The sequence below is a fragment of the Ostrinia nubilalis genome, chromosome 15, assembly GCF_963855985.1.
Source record: "Ostrinia nubilalis chromosome 15, ilOstNubi1.1, whole genome shotgun sequence".
NCBI lineage: Eukaryota > Metazoa > Arthropoda > Insecta > Lepidoptera > Crambidae > Ostrinia > Ostrinia nubilalis.
This window is the reverse complement of record NC_087102.1, coordinates 11,305,661-11,317,270: the sequence shown is the minus strand read 5'-3', so window position 1 is coordinate 11,317,270 and position 11,610 is coordinate 11,305,661. Positions and strand designations below refer to the sequence as shown.

The window sequence follows — 11,610 nt, the reverse complement described above, 5'->3', positions numbered from 1 at the left end:
ATCCGCAAGTGCAGGATTTGATCCCTAGATGGGTCACGCTTAAAAAACACGCTGTGACTTCAGACAACCCACAAGATATAATTTTTATTTCGCATCTTGTAAATAGCGTATGTAGGCTCGACTATATTTATATTACACGTCCAAATACATTATTGTTGTTGAGTTTATTAGAGCTTGAAACCCACAGTTAAGAATATACATCAGTTTACCTGACAATCGAAGTTATTCCAAGTTTGTTGGCTTCAAGCTCTAAATGAAGTTGCCGTTTGAAATGCCTCGTTACCTAGACTTTTGCCATTCGTTTTAATAGCGAAGTGTTCCTTTAATTTCAAGTCCCAGGAGAAACTAATGATTGCTTATAAACGTCGCTTCCGTTTATTAACGAAGCAGTGTCAGTAAGTGGACGTTATTTCGGGAGGAAATGCAGCAATTAGAGGAATAAGCTTCGCAGCCGCTGGGAAATTGGGCGAAGCGTAGATGCAGACGTTTTCAGGCGTTGTGTTTTATTCGGTACTTACTTAGTGTTTTACTGTCGCATAGATTTATACCTTGCGATAATCAGTCTCATTTTTTCCGATAGTTTATTTGACTTATCTATACAGCTCTAATACAGTAGAATGCAAGTTTTTCCGACCCGTACAACTTGAAGATCATTCCTCAGACACTTTTTAGTGGTTTTGAAGAAAATAATAATGTATTTATTAACTAACTAACACTTAAAATCTTTGAAAAACTTAAAATGTAGAATAAAAAATTAATATTTCAGAGGAGTTTATAGTAAAATTTTACATACTTTTTACTGTTGTTAAGTGTTATTATTTCAGTTAACAATCACATGGATCAAATGAACCTACCAAGCTGCTGCTGAAACTTTAATGAGCTACGAATTTGGTCTTATTGATTCCATCACTCTCGATAAAATGCGAGGAATATGTATCGGTACAAAATTACAATGCAATTTGTCTTTCTGAACATGGCGGCGCGGCTTCGTGAGGTTCCATCTGTCAATGTCGCGGCAGCTTTGTTTGTTGTATATTTTTGCATAAAAATAAGTGGAAAACGCCGCGGAAAATATTAAGCGGCGCGAAGGAAATGCTTTACATGGCGATCGTACAAAGTTGCTTAATGGATAGGAAACGAGAATGTATGAGATGTGTGTGGTATTTGCTTTTGGTTATGATTTATGATATTAATTGCGAGTAAAAAGAGGCTCTATTTATAGATTAAAAATAGATACTTACTGTTAAGTTAGCATCACGTCACTTCATCTAATTCATAATCAAGAATCGCTACCGTTAGCGACACTACCAAATACAAATAATATGCTTTACCCATTTACTACGTGGCAATCGTAGCAACACTACGAACTCAGCAATATTTCTTTATTTGCTTTGATATAGCCCATTACTACTTCAAATACTTTAGTTACTAAAAACTCTGCAAACAACTATTTTATTTATTAAATAAAAGACAAAGCTCCTTTTTTGAAAGTATAGTGCTGTACCCTTTTATAAATCTGTTTTCATAGGCGCGGCAATTTTTGCGTGGTCACGTGCTGAATTCCGTAGAGAGCTTTTAACGCGATAACGATTCACAAAAAATATCGTTTATGGAAAAGCTAATAGGTTATGGAAAAGCATTCACATCACTAACATAGGGCACCAGTCAGTGACATTATACTTCTTAGTACAAACTTTTACTAGTCCATAAAAATCCAGATACATTATTTCAGTGTCCTTTCGCTGTTTTCTGCTCACTATAGGGTAAAGCAAATAAATTATGAAAATCCCCCAGAAGAAATCCCTATTATGGCGGTAGTTTCAGATTTTCAAACGAGATTTCTAACCGCAGTACCTAGAGGCAGGTAACTAGCTCTCTCGAGTGTATCGGAACTATTTCAATCGGAAAGGGATCCACCTTCATTTATAACTCCACTTGCGGCATGTAAATTTATTCATGAAAATGTATTGCTATGCATTGATATATGTATGGCGATCCGCGCCGGCGGGGAAACTAAAACTAAGTGTTCGTATCATTTTAAATCGGTTTGGCTATCGGGATATGTGTGGTTGATAAAGCGATTGAAAAAAATCGCGTATTGACAGAAAAAATTGGGCATAAGAAAATAAGAAATGCTACAAAGTTTTACAATAACTTTTTTTACATTACTTACACTTATCCGACGGAATAATTGGGAGTTATGGTCATGAAAGTAAAGTAAGTAGGTACATATTCCTTTTAGGACGTATTTTTCACTTATGTTAGACATAAATCTTCAAATATTTTTTCAGCTATAAAACTTTGTTTTGTTCCCATAAAGTTAATATTTCTTCAGGATTCCTTCCGCTAGGTACATATATTAACTTTATGTTTGGTCCCCAATTTGGCGAAAACTTATTCTGAAACGTTGTTGCAGATGTGCGGAGCTTAGTTATATTAAATTATTTATACCTGCTCTCTATTAACCTGTAAGAAATCCCGAAAGCTCGATCTATATTCTGCAAAGTCGACTGTTTTACTACCGATAGCCCGTGAGAGAACTAGCTATCTCCTTAAGTACTTTAGTCGACTTTTTTATTAGATAGTTGCAGAGGATGAGTCGCCATTTGCATCTTGTTCTCGGCCCTTCATCGCCTCGGAGCGTGTCTCGGATTATCCGCCCTCGACTCAAGTGGCTGCGCTGGTGACTGGTGACGGCGTGCAACGTCCCACGGTCCACTCGACTTCAGGTAGCTGTGCGCCATGTGTTCTGGATTACTAATCTGGCAATGTATGTGGTCAATAACATCAATTTGAAAAGTAATAAGTTAAGATAAAAACAAAAGAATTAGTTTATCAGAACAAATAACATTGGGTATCTTTTAAGTTACACTGGTTTTGTTTTCATTTGACTTTATATTATTGTAGGGATTTCAGTGCTTACATAAGTAACCTTTGTTGTTTGTTTAGTTGGTATAACTTTATCTTATTTTTGATTAATTTTGGTATGATAGATGTATTTCTTCAAATCAATAAAATACTGAATAGTAAGAGACTATATTGCCCATGTAATACTTATCTTTCTGAATTATTCCAGTTCTGAAGTCCACCCACCATAAAGAATCCATAAAGAAAACAATTCTAACTAAAAGTAAACAAAAGGGAATACCATCAGGCCGCTCGAGGACAAATTTAACGGGGGTCCTAAATATGCCTGACTGAAGAATGTCCGCGTTGATACCCATTACGAGGGGGCCATAAATCATGGCGCGTTTACAGTACGTCAACTGCTTTCAGACTCCGAATTGCTGAAGGCGAAAGTAAACTTAACTTAAACAAGTTTTAATATATTAAACATAATGATGTCAATGAAGAGGAATACTGAATTAGTAGGTAATGTACATAAGTAGAGCAAGTACATAATTAAAAGACGCCCGAGACTTAGTTCACGTGACGTTTCAGTTTTCATTTATTGATTTAAATTGCAGCATACCTAAGGTTTATCCTAGAAACAAATTTTAGATGATGATGATGGTGATAAAGTCACAAACAATGCAGAAATTGCTGTAAATTACGTAATTTAATTGAAATAGAGTTTTACAGCAGGTAATTTTGTGGTGTCTGGTGTGCACTCTTTTACACATAAGTAATTATCAAGTTTGATTTTTAGTCCAGTCAATAAAGCATTATAGATGGAAAACTGTAGAACACAATTTCTGACTTCAGGACTTTATTTAGACTAGTTAGGAGGTGAACATAGCAAAAGTCCCCGTCCTTAGCCCTTGAGCCGGCGGGGAGAGGGGGGTTTAAAGGTGCCATTTTTCGGTTTTTCGCTTAATCCTCGGAAACTATGGGTCCTAGTGACATGACTACTATGAACCAAAACAAGCATATTCAATTTGCTACAGGTGAGATAGTCAACTTTTTTGATAAATTGTATAGTTTTCGCGGCATCTGCTCTAGAAGGTCTGTAATATTGGAAATTTTATTTTTGTCTTACATGTTCCCATCAGGAGAAAATCGACTAAATCAACATTGAGCAATCATTCTAGACATGCGGGAGCAAGTTAAGCCTAGTTCCAGGGAGGGGACTGCACTGTGCGTATATTTAGACGAACCACTTTGAGCCACTATTGACTTCTCATCACTCAAAAACTACTGTGCATTAACACTTCAAATTTGGCTCATGTGTTGAGACTTGCAAGATATACATCACCTTCAAATTTCATAAATATGCCTCAAACGGTTCTTTAGGTATTGACGTCCAAAAATCTACATGTCGGACCTATAGACCAAATTCTAACCACTTCCAGATGATCTCGAAGGTTCAAATTTGGCACCCAGAAAGGTAGTTATGTAAATACAAAGGAACAAATAAAAAACCAGTAAATTTTAACATTTCACAGGTGATAGATAGATATTAGTGTTGTAAATGTCGATTTTTGAACGTCAATACCTAAATAACCGTTTGAGGTATATTTATGAAATTTAAAGCTGATGTATATCTTGTAAGTCTTAATACATGAGCCAAATTTGAAGAGTTAATGCACAGTAGTTTTTGAATGATGAGGAGTCAAAAGTGGCTCCAATTGGTTCGTCTAAATATACCCACGGTGCAGTCCCCTCCCTGGAACTAGGCTTAACATGCTCCCGCATGTCTATAGTGTTTGCTCAATGTTGATTTAGTCGATTTTCTCCTGATAGGAACATGTAAGACAAAAATTAAATTTCCAATTTTACAGACCTTCTAGAGCAGATGCCGCAAAAACTATACAAGATATAGAAAAACTTGACGGTCTCGCCTGTAGCAAATTGAATAAGCTTTTTTTTGTTCATAGTAGTCTTGTCACTAGGACGCATAGTTTCCGCGGATTAAGCGAAAAACCGAAAAGTGGTACCTTTAAACCCCCCTCTCCCTGCCGGCTCAAGGGCTAAGGGCGGGGACTTTTGCTATGTTCACCACCTAACTAGGCTAAAGAAAGTCCCGAGGTCAGAAATTGTGTTCCATGGATTTCTCTCTACACCGTCGTTAAGGCATTCATTGACTGGACTATTTGTGGGTCATTCCATAAAAATCTGTATATTTTCGACGTCATTTTGTCCTAAACTTTTTTAAGATGCTTTTGAATACTTTATTAGTGTAAATTATAGTTTATTTATTAATCATGTTATGTCTAAAAGGGCCAGTCACTTTATGCTTTATTTTAGAAGAAATTATAATATTCAATTTTTTCATACTACATTACTCCTATATGACTTGTAATAAAGTATAAAACTTACAACCTTAACATTTATAGATAAGTTAATATACTTAATGTGGTTGTTTTCTTATTATCACTATATAAAAAACGCCATTCCCTAACTAGTAATTTAGTCCCTAACGCCGTTTAAAGCTAGGGCCTGACGGTCTAGGGACTGACGATTTGGAGTAAAACTTAACACAAATGCAGATTAACTTTATATTATAAGATGCTTTATACGATGTGCCGAAAATATTCGAAAAACCACACGTAAATACGATTAAATTATATACAATTTCCTATTGTAATCAATAAAGCTACTCAACTAGGGACTGACGAAGTGCCTGGATGAACACATGTTTCCGCAACAACAGGCACGTTTGCACTAATTCAAAAAACGGCTGCCGCAAAGCCAGTATGGTCTGAGGATGACTTCGTATCGTACTTTAAACTCAACTAAATGTCATTCACTCTAAATACATATTGAAGCGCAAAATTATAAAACCAGTGCGTGGCGAGGGAATGACGCTAAAAGCTGTAGACTCTTTTTCAAGTACAGAAAATCAAATTATTGTTTATTGAAACCGCAAAATATTAATAGAATTTGGTGTAATATACATTTAAATAGATTATTCGTTAATTAAAACAAAGGATCAAATTGATGTTTCTATAAATATGGGTTCCAAAACACAAACTTTTGGAGTACGGACATGTCTAGGGAATGACGTTTTGGGTCATTGAAAAGGAATTTAAGATGTTTTAAAAATAGTTTTAAAAAATATAAATGGGTGATGAATAAAACACATTGCGAGCTGTTATTTAACAATTTTGGAATAAAATATTAACAAATATTCCATGTGAAATGTGGCGCGGACTAAGAGTTGACATATTTTTGTGGAATGACCCTTGTAATAAAGTGACCATATAACTTCTATATTTGTGATAGCGATGTAAGTTTTACTTTCAGGATTGAAAAATATTAAAAGCGATATTTTCAGAGTACTTAGAGTAAGTTGGAATTCATTAGGTGGAGCTGGAGGAAACTAAAGGGACAAAAACGAAGGTAGGACAAAGTCGGCACTCGCAGCTTAAAGCGGCGGTTGGAACACTAAATTTCAATTCGCGAGGGAAACTTTAGGTCTTAACTTTGGCTTTTTATTTCTTACCTCGTACGAGGTACTACCTGGGTTTGGATTAAGGCAGAATACAGGTGATTCGTGAAGTAGAAGACGGCACACCAAGTTAAACTTCTTATGTAGTTGTAATATGTGCGATCTGGAAACAAAAAATTCGACTCTACATTTTGTCGAACATTGTATTATACTCGTCGTAACATTTTAAACTAACGTTCTATTTAACAATACTCGTACTTCTAAAGATGTTATAGTAATTTGGGATGATTCATATCCAATAAAAGTTGAATAAAAGCAGGAAGCAAAGAATTTTGAAGTATCTACGGTCTAGTCAATTTCATTGAACAAAAACTTTACGATATCATGAGTTTTGAAACAAATATTAAATTCATAAATAAACAATAATATTCCTAAAATTCGATACAAATGTTGCCGCTCAGAATCGGTTCCATCTGTGCACCGTTTAAATTAAAAGTAATTTTCTTATGCAGAATTAATTAATGACTAACGAGCTCAATAGGGTTCATCAAGCGGAAGCGTGTAAGAGAGACAGTAGAGCACACGGAGCTAGTGGAGCGAGCAGGATGGAGGGGGTAGAGGCTGGAGTTGAATGAATTTATGTCGGTCTATTTAGTAACGCGTCAATTTGGCGCGAGCGAGGTGGCCGCCGAGGTTGTGTTTCGTCCTCGGAGCAAAAGCGCGGGAAACTACGTGTTCAGGCCACTAATAAAAAAATAAATAAGATTATTTTTTTCAAAAGTTTTACGTTCCAAAGAGTTTGTCGTGTGATTTTTAATTTTTGTGTCTATGTTTACAAACTTTAAAAACTTGTGTTGTGTATTGAAAAAAGGTCAGTTTGTTTAACTTCGAACAAAATGAGGGAAGATTAGAAGAGTGTAAAGATAAGACTACGGGAGTATTTTGAAGTGATAAATGAGATGAGCGGTGATAAAAATAATGGACTAAAATTAGATCTAACGCGCTAATAATAAACAAGGAACCGGCATGTCGCAGATAACGAGTATCTTCTAAAGTTTTTTGGTAAGAGGAAAAACATTATGTGTTGATAAATATTGCTATTTACAAAATATTTCAGTTACTTGTATGAAAATATAGATTCGCTGTGTAGGTTATTTGTTACGGATTTACGGAATGATAACGAATTCAATTTTTGAAGTGTAAGAGTACCTACTGTTTCCATACAAAAACAAAACTCAGAGATACATACAGATAAGTTAGTTACATAGTTACTTAAATCTTTTGTTTAGTTGGTGCGTGCACCTGTTTAGTTTTTTGAGAAACATAATAAAATTATAGCCAGTAATATAGTGGAGTCCTATTTATTTTAAGATTAAATACATGAGAATATTACACTTTACAAAGTTTGCATATAAGTAGTTAGGTAAATGTATCATATCCAATAAGTGCTACGATGCGATGCTACGAACCAAGCACCATTAATTGTTGAATTGAATTTATTAGAGTAATATAACGTAACATTAATGTTGAAGTAACTGTTTACGTTTTATATTATTATGGCAGACTCTACATAAATATTTTTAATGCAATATTAACGATTGATAAGAAAAAGTACAGATTAGGTTATTGGTAGAGTAGTAAATGCAATGGTTTGTAAAACTTAAGGTTTAATTACAAAATCCCAAATAGATTCCCATTGCACTCTCATTTTAATGCTTCTCTACGAAACAGTGTTTTAAATTGCACTTTTAATTTTTCCATCCCTCCGAGATAAGGAACAGAAACAATTTAAATTCCAGCCGCGCTCCAAATGATTCATTACGAGCTGTAACGACCGTGTACTAGCACAAGTACATAAATTCCTAGCTACGTCAAGCTTATAGGTGCTGTGTAGCTAAGATATAGCTTAATTATACTTCAAGTGTCGGTAATATTATTTATAAAGATCTACTTACTTTTCCAGCCGCGCTCCAAATGATTCATTACGAGCTGTAACGACCGTGTACTAGCACAAGTACATAAATTCCTAGCTACGTCAAGCTTATAGGTGCTGTGTAGCTAAGATATAGCTTAATTATACTTCAAGTGTCGGTAATATTATTTATAAAGATCTACTTACTTTTCCAGCCGCGCTCCAAATGATTCATTACGAGCTGTAACGACCGTGTACTAGCACAAGTACATAAATTCCTAGCTACGTCAAGCTTATAGGTGCTGTGTACCTAAGATATAGCTTAATTATACTTCAAGTGCCGGTAATATTATTTATAAAGATCTACTTACTTTTCCAGCCGCGCTCCAAATGATTCATTACGAGCTGTAACGACCGTGTACTAGCGCAAGCTGTACATAAATTCCTAGCTACGTCAAGCTTATAGGTGCTGTGTACCTAAGATACGGCTTAATTATACTTCAAGTGCTGTTAATATTATTTATCAAGAGTAGTTACACTTTCCTGAATAAGTAGGACTGAACTATTCTTGAGTAAGCCTGCAGAAAAGTCTTTGTTAGGTAAACCTTGAGCTACATTTACTTTCTCTACTTTAACTAACTTATTGTATAAGATCATTATAGTACGGATCTAAAACGATTCAGACGATTTTTATCCCAGTCGGTACAAACCTTAGACTTGAAATTAGACATACTCATAAGTTCAAGTGAAAATAAATCTTTGTTGTTGAAAATGTTCACGAAACATGAAAAAAGAAATAAGCACTTTGCTTCCATAATGATTTTGAATCAATGTGTTCAACTCTCTCAATCTTTAATATTTTCAGTGCAATCACATTCTTAATCAACACCCACTCGTAGTAATAATTTAAATCATTTTGCTTTCAAATATCTCAGAACAAAATTATTGACCGCTATGAATATCTATCTATATAAATAAAAATGAATTGATGTTCGTTAGTCTGATTAAAACTCGAGAACGGCTGGGCCGATTGAGCTGATTTTGGTTTTAAAATGTTTGTCGTAGTCCAGGGTAGGTCTAAACGGTGAGCAAATAGGTACGCGCGCGAAATTGTTTTTCTGTGACAGACAAAATTCCACGCGGGCGAAGCGAAGCCGCGGGCGGAAAGCTAGTTTTAAAATAACTTTCACACTTTTGGAGCTACAAAGTTGTTTACGCGAAAACTTTTTATGGGGCGCGAGCCCTGTAGCCGACTTGGAAGAGGCAGATAGTGGGTACTAAAGTATTTTTATCAGTCTCCAGAGTCCGCAGTAAGGAACGCGAGGAGAAAACTTTAGAGACCCTAATAAAATGCTGTAGGTTTAAGTACTGACAATATGAAATACTTTTGAAGAAATATTGATTGGGACAAAAATACGAGTCAAGGACTGTGGGAGATGTAGAGCCATAATTTGGTTTGAGGTAATGCTTAAAGTTCAATTACGTTCACGTTAAAACTGTATTTATTGTTGGTCATAATTATGTACTTTGTTGATTGTAGGTACTCTGTATGTGTTTTTTGAACAAATAAAATAAAACAAAATAAATTTTGGGGGTGGCAGATTCATTATACTCGTAGTCTGGGGATAGTAATTAAAATATACATCGTACATTAGCGAATTAAAAGTGCGTTTTACGTCTGATTTTTCTTTATTTGTAACCTAATCCATGTAAACAAGAAATAGGATATGTAGATGAGCCCATAACTTTGGTATTCTCAAATAAGTTTTATACGACGAACTTTTTATAGGATATTTTTCCTATAACTTTGTTGTGAACAGAGGTTTGCACACATACCTACACATCACGGTGGATTTATACCACACATAAAAATATAAAATTCTGTGGGAAAAGCGCTGCTTGCACAACGTAGGTACTTCGTTTCACGAACATCTGAAGTTACGAGCTGCGATAAAATAGTTTCAGTACAGTATACGTTGTTGTTGTCTTCCTTCAATGTATCACCTGTGAGATGATGTATCTTTTACATAAAATACGAGTATGTGCGATACACATATTTTCAAATTAATGAAGCCAGCAAAAAAATACGTGCGGGTTGCAAAAATTTGAGAAAACTAAGAAAATATTACTTTTGGCTAGAACATTATTACAAGAAATGATGATGATTATGCTTTTATTAGACTAGACATGATAGAACTGCCTGTAAAATATGTTAGTTAGCAAAATTTTAAGTTTGTATTTTATTTGCAGATGACTTGAAGAAAGAAACATGGATGCTTATCGGAGAGATATCACCATGGATATCAGTTGGTGGAAGAGCAGATTCCTGCTGGTAGTCATTGCAGCTGCTTACGTTACCACTCAAGGTAAATAATTAATGGACTAAGTTGTTTATTGATTTCTTATTTAATATTTACTTATTCTTAAGAATCATTAGGCGGTAATATAAGCGGTTCAATGTAGCTAACGCGTTGATTATACGAAAAATAAATATTGCAACAGTATTATTAATGAAAGTCTCATAATTACTAGAAGAAATGCTTAGTAAATGGTTACATAACACGTAAAAAACTGATTATTTTGATTGGAAACAAACTGCTACACTACTTTAGCGGATGACTTATAAAAAGCCGTTCCTCTTAAAAGATGTGTTTATAAAGTAACGACGATAGCGGAAACTGGTCTTGTCCTAGAATCCGATCGGTAAATATTCTTATCTCATAGAGTTCTGAAGCAAGAAAATTATAACTGCCGTCATCTTACGACTATATTTTGCATATCTAATCCGAGCCGTGCGTACGCGAGGGCAGCCATTAGTGAAATGGGTTATAGTAAAGCCTGCGTCTTTATAGAATATTACGCTATCATCCGGTAATAAGCGCTATAGCTGTCATCTAGCTTTCTAAGGGTGCCTATAATTTGGTTTCATCGAAATCTGGCTCTAGGCTTATTAAACAGGTCTGTGCCCACCTAGTCCACTACGCAATTATCCACTTCGGCTTTCTCTTTAATCCTAATATTGGAGGCGTCTATCGGACCGCCATGGATTCGCAAGTGACTGCGGAAATTTTGCTCGCTGATTTAGGCCCTAAAGCTTTAAAGCGTTTCAATTAAATGCTTATCTTCTGGCTTAAAATGTGGTTCAGTTAAAGGGCTCCATTTTGCATTGTTTAATGTTAAGTAACTCTTCTTAACTGACAATATAGGATGGCTTTTGGTTTAGAAATAGTGAAATATACAAATCTTATCTATTTCGAAGTAGTACTCGTACAATTTTAGACTATAAAATATTATCAATCTTGTCGCGTGGATAACGTCTTTAAGAAAACTTGCGGACTCTAGGTAGAGAAAATGATTTTACGTTTTC

General features: G+C 35.1%; 1 protein-coding gene across 1 annotated transcript in view; it reads left to right on the top strand.

Annotated features, from left to right (window-relative positions):
* The first annotated feature begins 7,001 nt into the window (after nt 1–7,001).
* LOC135078702 (reversion-inducing cysteine-rich protein with Kazal motifs) overlaps nt 7,002–11,610 on the top strand; it is a 53,247-nt gene continuing 48,638 nt past the window's right edge. Inside the window, exons 1-2 of the mRNA XM_063973249.1 lie at nt 7,002–7,393; nt 10,494–10,609. Of these exons, the coding sequence (XP_063829319.1) occupies nt 10,513–10,609 (97 nt within the window). The 5' untranslated portion in view covers nt 7,002–7,393; nt 10,494–10,512. The remainder of the gene's footprint in view (nt 7,394–10,493; nt 10,610–11,610) is intronic.